The sequence below is a fragment of the Thrips palmi genome, unplaced genomic scaffold (genome assembly GCF_012932325.1).
Source record: "Thrips palmi isolate BJ-2018 unplaced genomic scaffold, TpBJ-2018v1 HiC_scaffold_16, whole genome shotgun sequence".
Classification (NCBI taxonomy): Eukaryota; Metazoa; Arthropoda; class Insecta; order Thysanoptera; family Thripidae; genus Thrips; species Thrips palmi.
Window position 1 is genome coordinate 4,175,314 of NW_023144625.1, and position 23,033 is coordinate 4,198,346.

Below are 23,033 nucleotides of genomic sequence, written 5' to 3' on the forward strand. Positions count from 1 at the left end.
AAATTTAAATATATATATACTAGGATGAGTACACACCACAGATGCAAACGTTATAGGTGTGAACTGATTCAAGTATGCATCTGTAGATAAGACTTTGCTATCGCTCATTGCTAAGCGAAAACATGATCTCGTGGAGTCCTGCAAACACAGGGCAGAAACTTGTCCGACCGACTGTCATCTTTCGCTTTCAATAAATCAAGGTGTAACAAAAAATTGGCCTTCCTACAGTTGAGATCCTGGTTAGAGATTCAAACCAAAATTAAAATTTGAATGCGCAATCACTGCCAAGGGGAAATTACTTTGAATTTTGGTGTACATAACCGTAAATTTCACACATTTTTTGAAATTTTTGTTGAATTTTCATGAATTTTGACAAATTTTAATAAAATTTTGTGAACATTCCAGATTTTTTTTTAAAATTTGATGAATTTTTTGAACTTGGCTGCAGTTTTTGAATTTCGTGAATTTAAATGAAACTGCTGAGCTCATTACAGATTTCTTGTTTGAAGGTTCCGGCGAAGCTCTCGAATGGAAGCGACGACGCAATCTACCGTCTACCAGACGGCTTCATTTTCGGTGCAGGCTCTTCGAGCTACCAAGTGGAGGGAGCGTGGGACGAAGACGGTAAGGCCTTTTACCTACCAGACGGTTTGCCATACGGTAACTCGATTGAAAAGGCGTCAGCAGTTACACCACAGTTCAGTTTTGTGTAACAGTGTTTCAGGGAACGTGTTTTGGGACACGTGCAGCTCGTCTGCGACACAAGCTCTCTTCTCCTGTCTGGAATAATAATGTACCGTGATTATTATTCTTCCAGGGAAGGGAGTCAGTCAAATAGACCACTTCTTCCACAGTGCAGGGCGGCTTAATGGTGACATAGCAGACGACTCGTATCACAAGTACAAAGAAGACGTCCGCCTGCTGAAGGAACTCAAGGTAAGATGCCGCGAGGCACGTGTAGGTCTACGCTAGACGGTGTCTCGTCGTAGCAAGACTTCGCATCGCTGCCCAGCTTCGATAATCCACGCTTGCATTTTCAACTTGCGACAGCGCACACTCAATAAGGCGGCCTTTGGGGCACTTTTGGGGGAGGGGGTACGATGTATTTAGAGCATTCATAACGAACTACTTAACTTTGTTATACGAATATAGTCCGTAAATTACAAAGTATTTTCTTTGCAAGCTTATGTAGGCTCAAAATATTTTGTTATAACTAGGGGTACGCGCCGTTTAGTTTGGGCGCGTAGTAGGCGAGCGATGCGTCTGAACACATTCTTATAGGAGATGGCGAAGAATATGTGGAGAATAAGGCCAATACAGTGTCTTCCGTCACGAAAAGGCCGGAATTCATGTCATTTTCGTGATTATCTTACTGAAAACTGCAGGAAACAATGGGAAACTCAACTTTGTAATTTTGGTCACAAATTGGTAAATTTTAGGAAAAGGAAAGGTCTGGGATGAAATTGGAAGTCATTTTCGTGATCAGCACACCAAAAACTGCAGGAAACTATGTAAAACTCGACTCAAAAATTTTGGTCCAAAATTGGTAAATATTTGGAAAAGTAAAGGTCTGAGATGAAATTGGAAGTCATTTTCGTGATCAGCACACCAAAAACTGCCGGAAACTATGTAAAACTCGACTCAAAAATTCTGGTCCAAAATTGGCAAATATTTGGAAAAGTAAAGGTCTGAGATGAAATTGGAAGTCATTTTCGTGATCAGCACAGCAAAAACTGCAGGAAACTATGTATAACTCGACTCAAAAATGTTGGTCCAAAATTGGCAAATATTTGGAAAAGAAAAGGTCTGAGATGAAATTGGAAGTCATTTTCGTGATCAGCACCCCAAAAAACTGCAGGAAACTATGTATAACTCGACTCAAAAATTTTGGTCCGAAATTGGTAAATATTTGGAAAAGTAAAGGTCTGGGATGAAATTGGAAGTCATTTTCGTGATCAGCACACCCAAAACTGCAGGAAACTATGTAGAACTCGACTTCAAAATTTTGTTCAGAAATTGGTAAATTTTGGGAAAAGTAATGGTCTGGGATGAAATTGGAAGTTATTTTCGCAATTTCTAAGTGTGTTTCCTGTTCATTGTGTCGTAACATGAACCCTAACACTGTTACTCAGTCGAGTAACATTCAACAGCCAGCATTGAATTACTTAATACGATTCACAAATGCTTCAATTACCATTCGATATCTCCTTGTTATTGAACTTATGAATACACAATGTTATAAGTAATACCTAAAAAGCCTTTTATCTCCCTTTTATTTTAAACTAGTGGATGAAACTTCATTGATTTATCTCAATTCATTAAAAAGAGACACATTTACAGGCAGGCTGATTGCAACTACTTTACGGAGAAGACCTTCTGTCAGATCCAATGAATCGTTCCATTGAATTCAATGTCGAGCCCACTTATTGCTAAACGCAAGTTAATCTTATTCATAATGATAGTCATGATGTGATATTTAATCTTTAAAACAGTATAGCATAAGTATTTACCTAACATTCTGAATAAATTAAAAAGACAGCCAACTCAAACCATGACTGACACAAATTACCAGTTGTCGCAGACAATGTATGATGAAGTTAAAAGAATCGTCTCATGAAATCATATGACCAAGTCACTGAATCGTCTCATTGAATCAGATGTCAATGTCAAACCATGTATGCGCTACTCTCACTCACCATATAGTTATCTTTAAGGTTAGTACTATAGTAAACTTACAGCATTGCAATGAAGCCTTTCCCCAGAGTCAGTGCCAAGAGTCAGCAAATACTATTTATTTTGGCAAGATTAGTGTCTGGTTTGTACTTTTAGATTGCATTGATCTATTTTCTAACTGTTATTGAGCAAAGCAAACAACTAAAAAGTATAATGTCTGAGAATAAAAATGGAAATACTCTCTCAAAACTTAAAAAGACCAAATCATTCTTGCAATTATCAAACGATCAAACACACTCCACTGACTAAAACATTTCCCCTGTGGCGGGGGAGGGGAGGGGGCGGACGGACGAAACGCGTAATAATTGTCACTTTCATTTTCCGTATTTCACTGTGTTGACACTCCGGAGGGGTTTCAATCATTCTAGAATATCGAAAAACTAAGACCGAACTCACTTCTAAGCCCTTCTCCTCTCTATTTTGTTTTATTTGCCAATGTTTTGCCAGTCCCGTATTTGAGAGCCGCGGCCGCAAGTATGAAAAATTGCTATATATGCTGCCAACCTAACCACGCTAAGAACCTAATTCAAAAAGATGTTTTGAATATTTCAAACGGTAGTAATCGTGAATATAAAATAAACTCCCCCTGTGGGACCTTTAGGGGATGTTCGGTGCAAAATTTGGTAACTATTAGTGTTGTAGTTGCTGAGAAACGTGAGCGTGTACGCTACAGACAGACAGACAGACAGACAGACAGACGCACGACCAGTCACTTTTCGGAGCGCCCAAACACGGCAAGGGCTCGCTATCGCTCGCCAACAAGCCGCTTTCCTTTGTAAGGCCTAAAATAGTTTGTAAGGTTTTCTCAGTGCCCCTGCCACTCGGGTCGGGTGTCGGGTAGGTGGCGCTGGCGATTCCAAGTCCGTACTCGACATTACGCTTGTAAGCGCACTCTCATTCCAGCGTTTGAGCATTGTGTCACATTCGTTTGGCTGTGAATTGGACGAAAATCAGCTTGTTTACATTCAAACGAACGTGACAATGATCAAACAAACGAACGTGTCACGTTCGTTTCAACGTGATGTCATGTTCCTGGGAATGAGAGTCCGTGAGACACAGTGGTTCGCACTAACTGGAGTGAGACTGTCTCACACTTGGATTGGCTGTGTGCATCTGAAGGTGTGTTCTTGCCAGTGTGCACCAATAGATGAATACAGAGTACTTCAGTCAGGTGGCATCAAATTCCCTGATGAAATCGCAAACAAGACATTGCTGAGTTTAAGTTTAATAGGGCTGTATAAAGAGAAATAGGGTATTAAATAAAATTTCCGTTTTATTTCAGGTCAATGCGTACCGGTTTTCTCTGTCTTGGTCACGTTTATTACCAACAGGAGAACTAGAAAACGCAAATAAGGCCGGTGTTCGATACTACAAGAACCTCATCCAAGAACTGCTTGATAACAACATTACTCCTATTGTACGTTGCAACTGCTTTTTTTTTTTTAATGCAAAAGCAGACTCTGAAATATGAAACATCAATATTTAAATTGTTGCATGTTTGTAGGTGACGCTGTATCACTTGGAGCACCCACAAATCTCCGAAGATCGCTTTCAAGGATGGCTGGGCTATGAGATTGTTGAATACTTCGAAAAATATGCGATGTTCGCGTTTCAGACATTTGGTGATCAGGTATGCGTGAACGTCTTTTTATCTTATAAACAGTGAAGACTGAGACGGGGTTACATTCTATAACACGTGGATATCCACTAAACATTGTCTAAAAACAGTCTTCGCGATTTTTCGTCAGTTCCGCAAATCGTCATCTGGCGTTTTCATCGGTTTTTACCCACTTTGGCGTGGACACAACTTTCATTCTAGGAGCGATAAGTTTCGTTTGAACGCGAAAGGTGTCACGTTGGATTGAGTACTCGGAATACAGTGTCTGTGTGTCGCATTTGTGTCAATGAGAGTCAGCTGCAGATGAGCCTAGCCCAGCGGTTCCCAACCTTAGGGTCGCGACCCCAAATGGGGTCGCGAAAAAATTTCGAGGGGTCGCGGCGAGATGGTTGGGGTCGCCTGGGGTCGCGGCTGTTTCCCGGCTGGCAGAATTGTTCAAAACGGTCGAAAATGCCTTTGAAAATTCGTGTTTTAGGCCGACTTTAAGCAGCAACTGCGTCTGATCCGACAAGGTATTTCGTCCTTCCTCAGCGGGCATTTGGTCTTTGGACCTTCCTTTAGCATGCCTTTGTTACGGAGTGCGATTATCGGCCTTAGTTTGGGAGCAGTATTGTCTCAAAGTGGATCAAAATGGCATGCAAAGGCATTTTTTACTGTTTTCATCAACTTTGAGACAATACTGCTCCCAATTTAAGGCTGATAATCACACTCCGTAACAAAGGCATGTTAAAGGAAGGTCCAAAGACCAAATGCCCGTCGAGGGAGGACGAAATACCTTGTCGGATCAGACGCAGTGGCTGCTTAAAGTCGGCCCAAAACACGATTTTTTAAAGACATTTCTGAGCGTTTTGATCAACTTTGTGGCAATACTGCTCCCAAACTAAGGCAGATAATCACACTCCGTAACAAAGGCATGCTAAAGGAAGGTCCAAAGACCAAATGCCCGTCGAGGGAGGACGAAATACCTTGTCGGATCAGACGCAGTGGCTGCTTAAAGTCGGCCCAAAACACGATTTTTTTAAAGACATTTCTAAGCGTTTTGATCAACTTTGCGGCAATACTGCTCCCAAACTAAGGTGGATTATCGCACTTTGTATCAAAGGCATGCTAAAGGAGGGGTCGCGTGGGGTCGCGAAATTTTTCCTGAGGGTCGCGGAAATTTTTTGTTACAAATTTGGGGTCGCGAACCGAAGAAGGTTGGGAACCGCTGGCCTAGCCGACCTGATAAGGTCTCCATTCAAATTGAAACGATTGTGTCATAGCACTCGAACGTCTGCAACGATCCAACGTTCAAAAGGGCATCTTTTTACGTTCCTCCTTGCTTCAGAGTATAGCGTGCCATCTTTCGACCATCCACAGTTCAAATCAAAGTTTTCACCATTCGAGGCTGCATTCGTCTTCCTGGTGTTTATTACGGTCAATCTGATTATAAATTTCGGTTAAAGCTTTCTTGGAGACATGGGTTATAAAGCTCAACTCATATGAAGAATGTTAGTCATATCGAAATTAATTGCAACGGAATTTGAACTCTTTCACTTTTGTCAGCAGTATCCTCGAAAACATACCAAACATGGCATGAAAATTGAAGCTACAATGTAAGCCGAAATCAAGCGCCTTGCCCCCCTTGGATCTTGGATCTGCATTGCAAAATACGAGTATTGTGTTAGGACTCGTCGATTTAAGACTTTACAAATGTGACATTTCGACATTTCATGAATCAGGTGAAGTGGTGGACTACACTTAACGAACCCCACATATTCGCTACGCTGGTGTATGGCTACGGGGACATTCCACGTGAATCCAACGACGGTTTGGAATCGAGGTCCTCGGATTTCGACCTAAGTGGTATCAATCGATTCGGTATCGGCCCCTGACTCACCGTGTAAATGTTTTTGAAAAAATTTTTAACGGTTTAGTTTTTGCACCAGTTTTATGGTTTTATAAGTTTAAAAATACTAAAAACAAAAATTTTTTTTCAAAATTTTTTGTAGGTGTTCTTGAGGGTTTAGGAATGTGGGAAAAGCATTAAAAGCTGTTTGAGAACCATCTGGGAGGTTTTAAGGGTAGTAAAAATGGTGAATTTTTGTGAAAATTTGACAAATTTCACCGTTCTGAAAATACGTCATCATGGATTTTGGCCAAACTTTTTTTTTCTTTTCCTCTACTATTGGTGCATACTCCCTTAAGAGGGTTTGGATGGCCCGCCACAATTTTTTCTTCTGGAGCCTATAACATGTCTAATTGCGGCATATTTTTCCCTTTAATTGACTGTTTTTTTGTCGTCTCTCTCATGCGCTTACTTGGTCGACCATGCAGATCACTCAAAGTAAGGATATCAGGGCCCAACTCAACTCCTGATAGCTAGCTCTTCTATATGCAGACTTTTAGGGACCCATGCAACCATTATTATAGTTACTTTACACAAATTTATTTTATTTTGATGACATTTTCACTCAGATCTCGACTAACCTGAGACATGGAGTTTCGAAGTGGACTTTATGTAGTACGGCACATGTTTCAACTTGATTACTCTTTCCATTAAGAATTTCTGAATCTTGCCATCCTTAAATAGTGAGTTGTCACTAAACTTTTGTCCACTTCAAAACTCCATGTCTCAGGTTAGTCGAGATCTATGAGTGAAAATGTGCTCAAAATAAAATAAATTTGTTTAAAGTATCAATGATAATGATTGCATGGGTCCCTAAAAGTCTGCAATTAGAAGAGCTAGCTATCAGGAGTTGTGTTGGGCCCTGATATCCTTACTTTGAGTGATCTGCATGGTCGACCAAGTAAGCGCATGAGAGAGACGACAAAAAAACAGTCAATTAAAGGGAAAAATATGCCGCAATTAGACATGTTATAGGCTCCAGAAGAAAAAATTGTGGCGGGCCATCCAAACCCTCTTAAGGGAGTATGCACCAATAGTAGAGGAAAAGAAAAAAAAAGTTTGGCCAAAATCCATGATGACGTATTTTCAGAACGGTGAAATTTGTCAAATTTTCACCAAAATTCACCATTTTCACTACCCTTAAAACCTCCCAGATGGTTCTCAAACAACTTTTAATGCTTTTCCCACATTCCTAAACCCTCAAGAACACCTACAAAAAATTTTGAAAAAAAATTTTTGTTTTTACTATTTTTAAACTTATAAAACCATAAAACTGGTGCAAAAACTAAACCATTCGAAATTTTTTCAAAAAAATTTACATGGTGAGTCAGGGGCCGATACCGAATCGATTGATACCACTTAGGTCGCAATCCGAGGACCTCGATTTCAAACCGTCGTTGGATTCACGTGGAATGTCCCTACGGCATCTTCGCTCCAGGCAAAAGGAGCCCAGGCCGCGACGAGTATCTGACAGTGCACCACATGATTCTGGCTCACGCCAGGGCCTATCGTCTCAACCACAAGCAGTTTGCAGAGCAAGGAGGTTGGTGCTGGGTTCGTCTAGGAGAACTACTTGACCTCACTTTAAAAGTAAATCTCTGAAATTAACGTAAATGCCCATGAGAACAAGTGCTCAAGGAACTGTAGTAAATTGCCGAAGATTCTTGGTAACCTTCGTAGGTTCAGCGCAGTCAGCTATAAATCCCCCATGAACGTACTTCCTACACAAGCAATAATTCCGCACCAAAATCATCAACGAAATAAGTTTTGACATTTTCCAATGAATCGTGCGCAGTCCAATTGAATGAGGGCTTTATTCAATCAATGCTAAACTGGATTCTTGGATTACGGTCCCTTCTCGAACCTTTTTTCGACTCCTCAACACAAGTTTTAAATTTTGAGACAAAATCAAGTTTTCTGCGTTATTTTTGTTACGAAAATTAAAAAAAGGTCACGAAGTCGAAGTTTTCGACTCCGAGCGTTCGAGAGCAACGAAATTCAGGAGTCAAGTGAGTGGTCATCGGACAGAACAACCTATTTTTAATGGGTTTCCCATGTGACTTGACTTACGGGGGCTCATACATGTTAAAAGCACTTTCCAAAAAATTTTTTTTGATGTAGACGGATTAAGATTTTACATTTTCTGTGTTAAAATCCTTTTAGATAATTGAGTAAGCTTCCTTTTGGCTTAAGGGAAAGTGACTTTGGACTTTTTTTAGAGATTTAGTCGAAACGTTTAAAATTTTGCTTCTCGTAAGATTTTGTTCGCATACTTGCTCAGATCTGTGGGGAAAAAATCAGGGAGACTCATCCCCAGTAGTGTCATAGAATTGACTACAATGGGCTTTATATCTGCAATAGTTTTCAAGAAAAAAAAAACAATTTTTTAAACAATTTTTTAAACAAATTTTTTAACCAAAAATTGTTTTTATTTTTTTTCTTGAAAACTATTGCAGATATAAAGCCCATTGTAGTCAATTCTATGACACTACTGGGGATGAGTCTCCCTGATTTTTTCCCCACAGATCTGAGCAAGTATGCGAACAAAAATCTTACGAGAAGCAAAATTTTAAACGTTTCGACTAAATCTCTAAAAAATGTCCAAAGTCACTTTCCCTTAAGCCAAAATGAAGCTTACTCAATTATCTAAAAGGATTTTAACACAGAAATTGTAAAATCTTAGTCCGTCTACATCAAAATTTTTTTTTAGAAAAGTGCTTTTAACATGTATGAGCCCCCTTATGGGAGGTTGCCAAAATTGTGGGTCCTTTTGTGTCTTTGGGCCACAGTTTCCTTATTTTTCGACGTATCGACCTGCGGTTTGATTCCTATGACTCGACTTCATCTCCCCTACTATCCCACACACTAACCGAGCATGCAGTTCAAGCATTTCCCTGTCAAAACAGGCTAAAACTGGGCAAAATGTAACTTCCGTGCTGTCCATTGTCCAAAAAGTCCGTGTTTCAAGGCGAAAATATCCTGAACTATTTGTCGGAGAGCAAATCCGCGAACAGCCTTTTGTTCCGTTGGCAACCCTTTATGACACCCTTGGATAGCAATTTATTCCAGTGACTCTCACCCCCTGCTTTATTGGATGAAAAAATGTCCACCGTGTACTGGTTTTCAAACATCGTCAGCTTTAGTTTCGCGCCTCAGCGCTGAACCTGTGGCGAGAAAAGTTCGGCTCAGCGACCAGAATGAGCAGCGCGGTTTCCTCTTTCCGGCGCGGTAGGCGGATTTTCGCTGCAGGGCTCCATTCCGGCTGGCTGGACCATCAAAGGTTAAAATCCGGCATGTGTCAGGTTTGTGTGTAACATTCCGTGTCATCAATAGCAAGCGTGTTACTTGGCCTATCGATTTCGGTCCACCTGGCCATTTTGCGCTTTCACGTCTCTTAAACTTTAGGCGAGACACCTGTTCGATTTGGTGAACGGGTTGGTCCGTTTTCGCCGTTTGTTTATGATGTAACTTCCGTGCCATGGTAACTTCCGTGCCATCTCCCCATGTTAAAGTATAGGGGAAAAATCAAAGTGCGAGAAAATACTGGCCTCCTTCGGAAATGCGTTTAGAATGACCCCTAGAACAGCGGTTCCCAACCTTTTTCGGTTTGCGACCCCAAATTTGTAACAAAAAATTTCCGCGACCCCCAGGAAAAATTTCGCGACCCCACGCGACCCCTCCTTTAGCATGTCTTTGATACAAAGTGCGATAATCCACCTTAGTTTGGGAGCAGTATTGCCGCAAAGTTGATCAAAACGGCCACAAATGTATTTTAAAAATCGTGTTTTGGGCCGACTTTAAGCAGCCACTGCGTCGGATCCGAGGCGGTATTTCGTCCTCCCTCAACGGGCATTTGGTCTTTGGACCTTCCTTTTAACATGCCTTTGTTACGGAGTGCGATTATCGGCCTTAGTTTGGGAGCAGTATTGTCTCAAAGTTGATAAAAACAGTAAAAAATGCCTTTGAATGCCATTTTGATCCACTTTGAGACAATACTGCTCCCAAACTAAGGCCGTTAATCGCACTCCGTAACAAAGGCATGATATAGGAAGGTCCAAAGACCAAATGCCCGCTGAGGGAGGGCGAAATACCGCCTCGGATCAGACGCAGTTGCTGCTTAAAGTCGGCCTAAAACACGAGTTTTCAAAGGCATTTTCGACCGTTTTGAACAATTCTGCCAGCCGGGAAACAGCCGCGACCCCAGACGACCCCAACCACCTCGCCGCGACCCCTCGAAATTTTTTCGCGACCCCATTTGGGGTCGCGACCCCAAGGTTGGGAACCGCTGCCCTAGAATACAGGAAAAATACTAAAAAAAAATTAGAACGAGATATTTTTTTCACTTTTTTAGGAGCCAAAAGGACCCACAATTTTGGCAACTTCCCTTATGCCCATAGGGTGCCGCGAAAAACACTTTTTTCTGAAATTGATGTCGGCTCGGGTGGCAAAGTGTTCTCTCAGGGGCCAATATGAATGGTTTTAAATATCACCCCGATCGGATAATATCTTCAGCCCCCACAACGGCCTTGAAAATCGGAAAAATGGTTAAAAACGCCTTGTGGGTAGGCAATTTGTTTGCACGCTTCCAGCCACTTCCAGGCATGTCCTTAGGCTTAAAAAGTCGAAAGAGGACCCGCGTAGCCTAAAATAAATTTGTGGACAACCTCACTCTATGATTAATACTAGTTTCTGCAAAGTTAACGCATGATATTTAACAATTCTGTCATGATTTGCCTGTAAATTCCCACGTATGTCACTTTCGCCCATTTCGACCGTCTGTTTCTCCGATCTGACTTGCTTCCTGAGGTCAGAAGGGTTGATTTAGGGGGGGTTAATTTTGGGTCAAAAATCGCTGGGACGCTCTGTTTGGCGGGAAAATTGGGTCAAAATAACCGAAATTGCAGAAAAATTGATTAATTGGACCCAATTTTCCCGCCAAACAGAGCGTCCTAGCGATTTTTGACCCAAAATGAACCCCCCCTAAATCGACCCTTCTGACCTCAGGAAGCAAGTCAGACCCAGCCGAAAATCCCGGTTACGGTTCCGAGTACGGTTACGACCGGGATAGGATTCCGACCGGGATACGATTCCGGCCGGAATACGATTACGACCGTAATTTCGGACATTTCCGGTTACGACTACGATCGTAACCAGGAAGGGTTTACGACCGTAACTGACCATTGCGGTCGGAGTACAAAGTGTCACAAGACATCAAGTTTGTCTTCTGTGGTGCTCCATCAAGCAGAGATCCGCGTTAGATATGCATGGCCACAGGGTAAACTTTGCGAGCTACGCCCAATTTTGACTTCAGAAATTTATTATAAGTAACCGTTCACAAGTTATGGAGTGTTTCTGAAAATTCGCTGGAGACTTAAACGCATGGGACATGCTTCTTCGAGTCCGGCCTCGGACCCGGATCTGGTCCGATCGTAACCGGAATGGGTCCGGTCGTAACCGGAACGAGTCCGATCGTAACCGGAACAAGTCCGATCGTAACCGGGACGTGACCGACCGTAACCGTAAATTAGGTCCGGTTTCCGATCGCAACCGGAAAATTTGGGGCGATTTACGATCGTAAGCGGAGATTTTCTCCGGAACCGTAACCGGGATTTTCGGCTGGGGATCGGAGAAAAAGACGGTCGAAATGGGCGAAAGTGACATACGTGGGAATTTACAGGCAAATCATGACAAAATTGTTAAAAATCATGCGTTAACTTTGCAGAAACTAGTATTAATCATAGAGTGAGGTTGTCCACAAATTTATTTTAGGCTAAGGGGGTCCTCTTTCGACTTTTTAAGCCTACACACTAAACTTCTTACGGATACATCCTATCTGTATTACGGACATTTTTGTGCAATTGCAATTACGGAAAGATTTTGCTTGTAATACGGATGATTTTATCCGTAATACAAAGGTTTTCGTGTCCGTAACATACAGACGAAAATATCCGTATGGTACGGACGTAAAACTCTTTGTAATACGGATGATTTCATCCGTATAATTGCACAAAAGTGTCCCTAATACAGATAGGATGTATCCGTAAGAAGTTTAGTGTGTAAGGACACGCCTGGAAGTGGCCGGAAGCGTGCAAACAAATTGCCTACCCACAAGGCGTTTTTAACCATTTATTCGATTTTCAAGGCCGTTGTGGGGGCTGAAGATATTATCCGATCGGGGTGATATTTAAAACCGTTCATATTGACCCCAGAGAGAACACTTTGCCACCCGAGCCGATATCAATTTCAGAAAAAAGTGTTTTCGCGGCACCCTAATGCCCAACGGCCACTGAAGTTTCACATCGATTGAAGAAAATCCCGAATCAATTGGCCAGCGCAGTTGCAGTCTTGGAAAATCTCTTAACTAATTTTGCTTCGTCTGCGCACCCTGCTGCACTTGGTGAAACTAATTTTGTCTGCCGCTGCAGGCCGCGTCGGTATTTCGCTGGAGAGCTACTTCGCGCGGCCCAAGACGAGTCGGTACGAGGACATCCAGGCGGCGGAGCGGCGCAACACGTTCGAGCTGGGCTGGGTGGCGGATCCCCTGCTGCGCGGCGACTACCCTCCCCTCATGCGCCGCACCGTGGACGCCAAGTGCGCCGAGGAAGGCCTCCAGGAGTCCAGGCTGCCCAGCTTCACGCAGGCCGAGAAGATGCTCATCAACGGTGCGGAAGCAACACTGTAAAACTTTGTTGTTACTTGATGACAACATCGTGGAAGACATTTTCATCACTTGTGAATGATGACCAGTGATGACATTTTTATCAAAGCTCCTGTTCTTGCTGCATGGGCTTGGTGGTGTATGCCTTCAAATTTATTCATGACACCCTTATAAGGTATATAAGCTTTGAAATTGTCATCAAGTGACAGCTAAAATTTTCGCCAGCCTCCCTGCAGTGTGCCGCTAGCGCGACCTGCCTCGTGTAGAAGTCTGAGCCGCACCACAAGCAATGACGACACCTGGCAAGGGAATTGAACTGCACGTAGAAGTGAATCCCCTGGCCCTGCAGACTGCCGCCAGACTTTGTCACTTCGACGCCTCCTAAAAGAATAATCCTTACTGCCAGAGTAGGTTCAAGACAATCCTAACTGTCTGTGCGGACTTACAACTATCCTAACTGCAGAGGTACCTGAAAGTGTTCGCGAACTATCTTCCCGCTTCAAATGAGTGAATCGCGATTTCTCTGAAATACAATGTCCACGTATTAAAAAATTTATATAAGGATGAAACTTTTTAACAAGTCCTTTGGCAAGTAATTTTATGAAGAATGTGGGCGTCACGGACTTTGAGAAAAGACAGCTTTCCCCGTCATGTGCAAAAGCACTGTTCATGGTATGTTAGTTACATCTGCAGTTGGGATAAATCTGCTCTGTCAGTTAGTATTGTCCTGTATCTGCTCTGGCAGTTAGAATTGTGTTGGATCTGCTCTCACAGTTAGGATTGTTCTATTAGGACGCGCCGACTTGTATAAGAAAGTAAATTAGTTTGTACTACGCAGGCTCAAAATGCTTCGTAAGGTCCATTTCATGTCTTACGCTTTACGTCTCTAATTGAGATTTCAGCTAAAAACGTGGCCAAAACAACCCTTATGTAGGTATAATTCTAAGAATTTCGGCTATCGCGCTGCCACCGCTCGTGCTGTTACGGACAGACCGATCGGACTACAACTGTGAATTACTTTGCAATAACCACCCCTTAATTTCTGCGGCAAAAGAACCTTTTGTAGTAACGTTATTTGGTTTTACTATAATTTTAAAGACAATTTCTTTGTAACCAGTATCGAAAAAAAAGTGATATTTCATTGAAAAATTAAGCTATAATTTTCATTGCAGATTTGTAATTTTCATCGCAAAATATTTGGGATAAGTTTCTTTATTGGAAATGACTGTGGCAATTGCAGTTTGACAGAGCTTTCGTCCTCAAAATAGAAAAATAAAACTTTAACCTTGGTGCCCCATAAAACGGACAATGTTGAAAAACGACGAATGTGCTCGTGTTGTAGGAACCCTGGACTTCCTCGGACTGAACGCGTACTTCGGCCTGGATGCCACGGACGGCACCCCAGTGTCTGCTGGAAATCCATCGTACGACCGTGATTCGGGCGTTCTGGCGCTCCACCCCGACGACCCACCGACAGGCGAGCGGCCAGCGTGCACTTATTCGCACGTAAGTGTTTTATTTGGGTTGCTGGTACTGGGCCCTTTAAGATCTTACTCATGCTGATTAGGACGGACGTACACTGTCAGGATTGTCTTAGATCTACTCTGGCAGGACTATTATAGAGCCAGGAGGCGTCGATGTGTGTAATATAACAAGGTAGGTTTACGCCAGACCGCGTCTTGTCGTAACAGGCTTCGCGATGTCTCGCGGCCTGTTCCTCCAATCCGCGCCTGGCGTACCTACCTTGGCCTGCGGCGCTAGCCTGCCTTCGGCAGGCATTGGCTTATCCATCGTCGGTTACTCCTTACGTGTTGCATGCTGGCGCCCCCCAGACCCCCCTTAATTCTAGGTAGAGTTGCTTCATCTACAGATAACACGATCTTGACCCTTGTGTTTTTCTAACTTGTCGAGGCTGGGGGGCTCCACCCCCCAGATCCTCCTTTCTTCACTGTGGCAAAAAGGTACAGAAAATTCTGTTAATTTTTTTGCCAGGATTCTCCGTAGCCCTCTTATCAATATTCCCCGTAGGCTCTTACAGAATTCTCCGTAGGGCCGTACAGTATTCTCTGTAAGTCCGCACAGTCTTCTCCGTAGGACCTGGAAGACTGTATAGTCCTACGGAGATCACTGTAAGGTCCTACGGAGAATACTGTGCGGTCCTACGGAAAATACTGTAAGAGCCTACGGAGAATATTGATAAGGGGGCTACGGAGAATTCCCACAAGCTGCTTACAGAATTTTCCGTAGGTTTTTGCCATAGTGTTCAAGATAGAGGTGATCTACCTGCAGAAAACTCGATTTTTCGCCGTTTTTTAGGTGTTTTTCAGCTATAAAAACTGAACCAGTTGAGCTAGGATAGTGAGATTTCGCGTGTGCCGAGCCAAGAACATGCCTAATAAGCCTGCAAAATCTCAGCCGGATCGGCCGAGCCGTTCAGGAGGAGTAGTGTACACACACACACACTTCACACACACGCACACACACACACACACACACACAGACACAGACAGACAGACACACAGACAGACAGACAAAACTTTTCAACCGCACTGGAGTAACGGGCTTCGCTATCGCTCAGCCAATGACCACACCATTTCGACGCCTCCTAACAAAAATAATCCTAACTGCTAGACTAGATCCAAGACAATCCTTACTGTCAGTCCAGAATAGAACTATCCTAACTGCAAAGGTACCTAAAAGTGTTCATGAACTAATCTTCAGTGCAAATCATTGAATCGTAATATCTCTAAAACACGATGTCCACATGTTTACGAGGATAGCACGTCCTTCGGCAAGTAATTGTTTGAAGTATGTGGACGTTGTCTCTGAGAAAAGACAGCTTTTCAGGTCATGTGCAGATAGAGAGAATCGACACTGAAAATTAGGATTGTCTTGTGTCCGCTCTGACAGTTACAATTGTTTAGCATCTACTCTCGCAGTTAAGATTATTCTACAAAGGAAGTGTCGATTTGATGCGGGCAAAATGGCATCCATTTGAGCGCATCAGTTGGTGTGATAGACCACGTTTGGTTTTTGGGTGAGGGAGGACCTAACAAGGGTCCAGAGCGCTTTCTAAGTTCGGTCAAAAATTAAAGGATCTTTTTTTTCCATTCAGTACGGGTCCACAATTGAGGACTTCAAATTGGAGGACCTCTTTCCTCTGGGTAACAGTCTACTTGCCTGCACAGGCCACGCCTTGGAGCATCCGTGAGAGTCTCCTATGGCTGAGGGACCGTTACGGCGACATCAGCATCATGGTCACCGAAAACGGGATCGGATCTTACCCCGAGGACGGCCTCGACGACCACCACCGTCAAGTTTACTTGAGTGTAAGTAAGGCTAGATACATTTTCAGACCTTCAGTGGTCCAGAATAGTTTCATCTTGTTTGCTCAGTCATAAAATTTTATTTCTAGAAATAAAACCGTAGGAGCGCTTCTCATCCGCACTTCCTGCTGACCCCAGCACCGCTCTCTTTTGTTTCCGGACGAACCTCAACTGGTTCGTTACGTAAACATGGCCCCGTTGTCTATGGTCACTAAATGCATTCAGCCACAGAAATAGTCCAGAGTAAATCGTTTTGACTTTTTAAACTTTTCATAGTCTGCATGTATTCCCTGCAAACAATGTGTTGTTCCTGCGGATAAATGACAATTATGTAGGTGTCTGTTTTTTCTGCTTCCTGGCCCTTTAGTAACACCGTGCACGGCATATAGCGGCGCCTGGGATTCCCAGGCACACCCTGGAAAAAGAGGTATATTTTTCAGGTGCCGCCTGGGAATCTCAGGCGCTGCTTCTGCCGTGTGGATTATTACCCAGCGTTCTTAGGCAGACCGAACGACCGTAGGAGTATGAGCGAATGTCCCAGGTTGCACTAAGTTATCGAATGGCAGGACATAAAACTGAGCACTCTTCCAATTTTCAGGGTTATCTCAGACAGATGCTGCGGGCCATCCATGAAGACAAATGCAATGTGATTGGTTACATTGCGTGGAGCCTGCTCGACTCCTTTGAATGGGAATCATACGAGTAAGTAGCTCAAAGCCGTGGCGAAGCACAATACCGACTCTGCAAATCAAAACGTGATACATCTCACACCCTCTGAGGGGTTAGACATAATTGTTTGACCGAAAAACATACTTGAGTGTATCGCCGCAAGGGTAATATTTCACCCAGGAAAACAAGGGCCAGTCTCGCTGATGTCTGACCGTTTATTCGGTGATAAGTATCGCCCTTTATCAGCGATACATTTGTGTGAGACCTTCCTTTTGATAATGCTTATTGTATCGCCGAAAGTTGAAATGTCTCATTATTTCAATTTCCGTGAACGGGTTGACTGGAGTTTACTCTACAAATCCAAAAGCGCACATTGTATGCTCTACCTGGAGCATGCCTGCAAGCACGCTCTAGCTGGCGCATGCCTGCCAAGCATGCACTCACTAGTGCAGCGGTTCCCAACCTTAGGGTCGCGACCCCAAATGGGGTCGCGAAAAAATTTCGAGGGGTCGCGGCGAGATGGTTGGGGTCGCCTGGGGTCGCGGCTGTTTCCCGGCTGGCAGAATTGTTCAAAACGGTCGAAAATGCCTTTGAAAATTCGTGTTTTAGGCCGACTTTAAGCAGCAACTGCGTCTGATCCGACAAGGTATTTCGTCCTTCCTCAGCGGGCATTTGGTCTTTGGACCTTCCTTTAGCATGCCTTTGTTACGGAGTGCGATTATCGGCCTTAGTTTGGGAGCAGTATTGTCTCAAAGTGGATCAAAATGGCATGCAAAGGCATTTTTTACTGTTTTCATCAACTTTGAGACAATACTGCTCCCAATTTAAGGCTGATAATCACACTCCGTAACAAAGGCATGTTAAAGGAAGGTCCAAAGACCAAATGCCCGTCGAGGGAGGACGAAATACCTTGTCGGATCAGACGCAGTGGCTGCTTAAAGTCGGCCCAAAACACGATTTTTTAAAGACATTTCTGAGCGTTTTGATCAACTTTGTGGCAATACTGCTCCCAAACTAAGGCAGATAATCACACTCCGTAACAAAGGCATGCTAAAGGAAGGTCCAAAGACCAAATCCCCGTCGAGGGAGGACGAAATACCTTGTCGGATCAGACGCAGTGGCTGCTTAAAGTCGGCCCAAAACACTATTTTTTAAAGACATTTCTAAGCGTTTTGATCAACTTTGCGGCAATACTGCTCCCAAACTAAGGTGGATTATCGCACTTTGTATCAAAGGCATGCTAAAGGAGGGGTCGCGTGGGGTCGCGAAATTTTTCCTGAGGGTCGCGGAAATTTTTTGTTACAAATTTGGGGTCGCGAACCGAAGAAGGTTGGGAACCGCTGCACTAGTGCATACATGCCAAGTACACGCTTACTGATGCAGACAACTCCCTATCCCTTATGCACTAGATGCATGCTTCAGTTGGCGTGTTCTTGGCTTGTATGCACTCGTAAGTGCATGCTTGGCAGGCTTGCGCTAGCTAGAGCGTGCTTGCAGGCATGCTCCAGGTAGAGCATACAATGTACGCTTTTAGATTTGAAGAGTACGTTATAAAACAGGTAAACGTGATAAGTTGTTATTGCTGACACAGATGCAACAATTTGGAAACGCATTAGCCTCTTAATCGCTAGTTATTGAACGAAACTCCGAAATAAAAGCGATAGAACGAACGAGGGGCAAACAACTTGAATTTGGTGTTAAGTTTCCCGTGAAATAACGCGAGGAACGTTCAAATAACTTGATATAGCGTTGCACTGCAAATCCAAGTGTAGGACAAGTCGAAACTTGTAGGCGTAGACGCCGCTTTGAAGTGTCGACCACACAGTGTCCAACACCTGCAAGTGTCGACCACAACATGTCCGGCGGCTGGAAGTGTGGGTCCACAACAAGAAACTCACCGTAGTTTGTTGTAGGACGTGTCCTACACATGCATAGGCGTGAGACAGTGTAGTTGACTCTTGAAAGTGTCGAACACATCAAGTCGACACTTGCAAGCGGAGGACAAATTGGTCTACGCCTACAAGTGTTGACTTGTCCTTCACGTGTATTTGCTGTGTCTGGCAGTGAAATACCCTTGAAATAACGTTGAAATAACTTGAATTTGACATAACGGCGTACAAAATTTTTCGAAGTTGTTTGCCCCTTGAACAGTGAAACTCGTAAAAATGCGGCCACCTGGGAAGACTCTCGTCCGTTCTTCCATTTTTTAAACTGAAAACTGTCTTTAAACTTTTTGCAGTAACAGGTTCGGCCTCGTGCGTGTGGACCACGATTCCCCTAACAAGACTCGCACCTTGAAAATGTCTGGTCAACTCGTCCAGAAGATCATGACCGAGCGCTTCGTGCCCGAAGTACTTTCATCCGGAGCTGGCGACCGCGTTGCCTCCTCCGCAATCGTGTCTGTCTTCCTTGCAGTGTTGATCCAATTGTACCAAATGGAATTATAGTACTGCACTTCAAAGTACACTGTGGGAAAAAAATCACAGTAAATCCTGTAGTGATTAGTACAGCGGTCACTGTAGTTCAGATTACAGGATTTACTGTACTTTTTTAACAGGATCTACTGTACTTTCTACGGGATTTACTGTACCACAGGAGTGGAGTACGGAATATCCTGTACCAGGTACAGTAGATACTGTAGCCAGGCACGGTAAATCCTGTGTTCTGAACTACAGTAAATCCCGGCAAAAAAATTAACGGGATTCACTGTGGTTTTTTCGCACAGTGTATAGTGAAGGATATCATTTAACATGAACAAATTAGATTACATTTATGGAGGCTCCGTCTTGTTTAAATCCCACATTTTGTACCCTCTTCAGAGATTTCACAGTAGCTGGCCAAGAGGGTCTGAATAACCCTTTCAGGGGACCGCGGTCTAGTCGCGACTAGTTCTTCCTACTAGGCGAGCACTCACTGTCACTTGTGCAAGCATTTCAAAACGTGTTATTGCAGGTTATCCAAACTGTCGATGTCTGAAGAAAATATTGAGAAGGCCTTTAAGCCAAGAATGGTGATGATTGGATGTAATGGAGTGGAGCAGATGCAAATTAAAAGCTTTTTCAAACATGCGGAAATTCGCGCCAGTGGGGTTGGGGTATCCACGTTTCTGCAGACTGTCGGATAAATAGAAATAGCGTGCATTGCAGGCACATTGTTTCAGGCAGCGATCATGTACGTACACATGCACAACAAACAGTGTGCCCTGCATATGTAGTTTAGTTCGTAAAGTGCGTGCCATTTGAAATTCAAATTTGCAGTAATACAACTTGAATAAAATGCACTGTGAGAAATAAATTGGGAATCAGCCAAGGTGCCTCTGGAAAAACATTCAAATTCATGAATATTATTCGTTGAGTTCACGAAGTGTATTCACTGCCAATCCAAGTGTGAGACAGTCTCACACTTGTAGGTGTGGGACATTTTGTCTCATGCTTGCATGTGTGAGCCACATTTGTCTCAGGTTTGCAAGTGTGAGACTCGATAAATATTCGTGAATTTACGAAAATTTCTTCGGCAAACATTTTACCAGAGGCATTTTCGCAGTGCAGAAACGCGGTGGTGGGGGCGAGGCCACCCCTCGGGCCGCCCTGCCGACATTCCTCTGCTTACAGCGTCTCGGGCTTGCGAGCCGTGGAAGTTCCAGTGCAGGGACGGCGCCTGCGTGTCTGGCCGCGTCCGGTGCGACGGCGACGAAGACTGCGGCGACGGCTCCGACGAGGAGGGTTGCAGCGGTGAGTACAGGTGCACTGTAAAAAATTCATCGTCACTTGATGACAAAACCCTGGGTGTCGTTTTCACCACTTAAAAATGATGACACTGGAAGAAAAACGTGCGGAACAAGTATGGAGCAAGTCTGGTCAATAATTTGCCTGGGCCGTCTGGCACCTGCCAACCACGTAACTTCCATGCTTGTTTTCAGTAACCGTTTTCATAGGTTCATATGGAACAAGCACGGACGTTTTGTACTTTTTTCCGTGTTTCCGTTCTCCATTCTTCGGTACGCATTTTCCGGGCTAAAGCACGGAATATTTATTTACAGTGATTTTCAGCCCAAGTTGATGACTTTATCAACGCTCATGAGCTGCATATACTTATTATTATACTATTACATACTATTACATATACATATACTATTACATGAGCATGATAAAATGTCAGCAACTGTTATGATGAAATTCTTGAAAGCAAAATTATCCTTAATATTGTCTTCAAGTGACAACTTAAGTTCTGTAAGGGTAGGTCCCACAAGAGGAGTCTTTAAATGGCACGGTGCATAACACTGTACTTTAACAAATGTTACGTCCTTAGAATGTGAACTCGCGCTGCTCGCTGGGGGCTCCGCCCCCAGACCCCCGCATCTGTGGAGCGCGTGCCGAAGTATTTTCAGTAAGTCCGTGGTGAGCAAAGGCAAATTTTCTACGGAAGTAAATGTCCTGCTTCTTTGAAAGCTCTATTTAACCGCTTTTGACCATATAATAAGGCTACTTTTACTGCCCAAATACATAGCTTGTATTGCATTGGCTACTGTGGCAGTCAATGGGTGCATACAAGGTCCGGAAAATATTGAAGACTGCTTTGACAAGGATAGAGGTGAAAGGAAAAAAACCTTAAGTCTCTACGACCACTCCTCGACCCCAAACATTTCTTTGAGTGAGTAAGTGAGTCAGTCAGTCGGATTGGGGCTATATAGATTCTTGAAGATGATTGCCCAATTGCCGGTGGCGGGGTCCCGATTACGGCACAGTTTCGGAAATTCTCGACCAGACCTACCAATGGGGCGAATAAAATTTTTTAGTCATTCGGTCCCCTTTTTGGAAGATTGAGTAGCTTTGCTCGGAAACAGTGAGAAATTTTCAACTTTTGAGATTTTTCCCAATTTTCCCATTAAATTTGGAATCGAATGGAAAAACCCGCAGGTCTCTACGACCACTCCTTGACCCCCAACATTTCTATGAGTGAGTGAGTCAGTCAGTCGGATTGGGGCTATATGGGGACCCGATTGCGGCACAGTTTCGGAAATGTCTCGACCAGACCTACCGATGGGGCGAATAAAAAATTTTAGTCGGTCGGTCCCCTTTTTTGAAGATTGAGTGGATTTTGTTGAATTTAGGCCTATTTAATCGTTTTTGAGGATGTTGCCGGTGACGGGGACCCGATTGCGGCACAGTTTCGGAAATGTCTCGACCAGACCTACCGATGGGGCGAATAAAAAATTTTAGTCGGTCGGTCCCCTTTTTTGAAGATTGAGTGGATTTTGTTGAATTTAGGCCTATTTAATCGTTTTTGAGGATGTTGCCGGTGACGGGGACCCGATTGCGGCACAGTTTCGGAAATGTCTCGACCAGACCTACCGATGGGGCGAATAAAAAATTTTAGTCGGTCGGTCCCCTTTTTTGAAGATTGAGTAGATTTTGTTGAATTTAGGCCTATTTAATCGTTTTTGAGGATGTTGCCGGTGACGGGGACCCGATTGCGGCACAGTTTCGGAAATGTCTCGACCAGACCTACCGATGGGGCGAATAAAAAATTTTAGTCGGTCGGTCCCCTTTTTTGAAGATTGAGTGGATTTTGTTGAATGTAGGCCTATTTAATCGTTTTTGAGGATGTTGCCGGTGACGGGGACCCGATTGCGGCACAGTTTCGGAAATGTCTCGACCAGACCTACCGATGGGGCGAATAAAAAATTTTAGTCGGTCGGTCCCCTTTTTTGAAGATTGAGTGGATTTTGTTGAATTTAGGCCTATTTAATCGTTTTTGAGGATGTTGCCGGTGACGGGGACCCGATTGCGGCACAGTTTCGGAAATGTCTCGACCAGACCTACCGATGGGGCGAATAAAAAATTTTAGTCGGTCGGTCCCCTTTTTTGAAGATTGAGTGGATTTTGTTGAATTTAGGCCTATTTAATCGTTTTTGAGGATGTTGCCGGTGACGGGGACCCGATTGCGGCACAGTTTCGGAAATGTCTCGACCAGACCTACCGATAGGGCGAATAAAAATTTTTAGTCGGTCGGTCCCCTTTTTTGAAGATTGAGTAGGTTTGCTCGGAAACGGTGAGAAATTTGTTCCCCTTTTTTGTAGATAAAGTAGGTTTTCTCGGAAACGGTGAGGAATTTTCAACTTTCGGGATTTTTCCCAATTTT

General features: G+C 43.6%; 1 protein-coding gene across 1 annotated transcript; it reads left to right on the top strand.

The window, feature by feature from the left end:
• Positions 1-470: 470 nt before the first annotated feature.
• On the top strand, positions 471-19,348 carry LOC117642494 (myrosinase 1-like). The gene is made up of 11 exons (XM_034380741.1): positions 471-624; positions 818-936; positions 4,016-4,150; positions 4,238-4,363; positions 6,073-6,211; positions 7,678-7,782; positions 12,665-12,901; positions 14,240-14,403; positions 16,086-16,226; positions 16,822-16,925; positions 19,132-19,348. The coding sequence occupies exons 1-11, from the start codon at positions 471-473 to the stop codon at positions 19,337-19,339; spliced, it is 1,632 nt and encodes a 543-aa protein (XP_034236632.1). The 3' UTR covers positions 19,340-19,348.
• The last annotated feature ends 3,685 nt before the right edge of the window (positions 19,349-23,033 follow it).

Coding starts and splice junctions, on each gene's coding strand:
- LOC117642494 (XM_034380741.1), top strand. CDS start 471: ATGAAACTGCTGAGCTCATTACAGATTTCTTGTTTGAAGGTTCCGGCG. Junction 4,364..6,072: donor TTCAGACATTTGGTGATCAG/GTATGCGTGAAC, acceptor TTCATGAATCAG/GTGAAGTGGTGGACTACACT. Junction 6,212..7,677: donor AAGTGGTATCAATCGATTCG/GTATCGGCCCCT, acceptor TCTTCGCTCCAG/GCAAAAGGAGCCCAGGCCGC.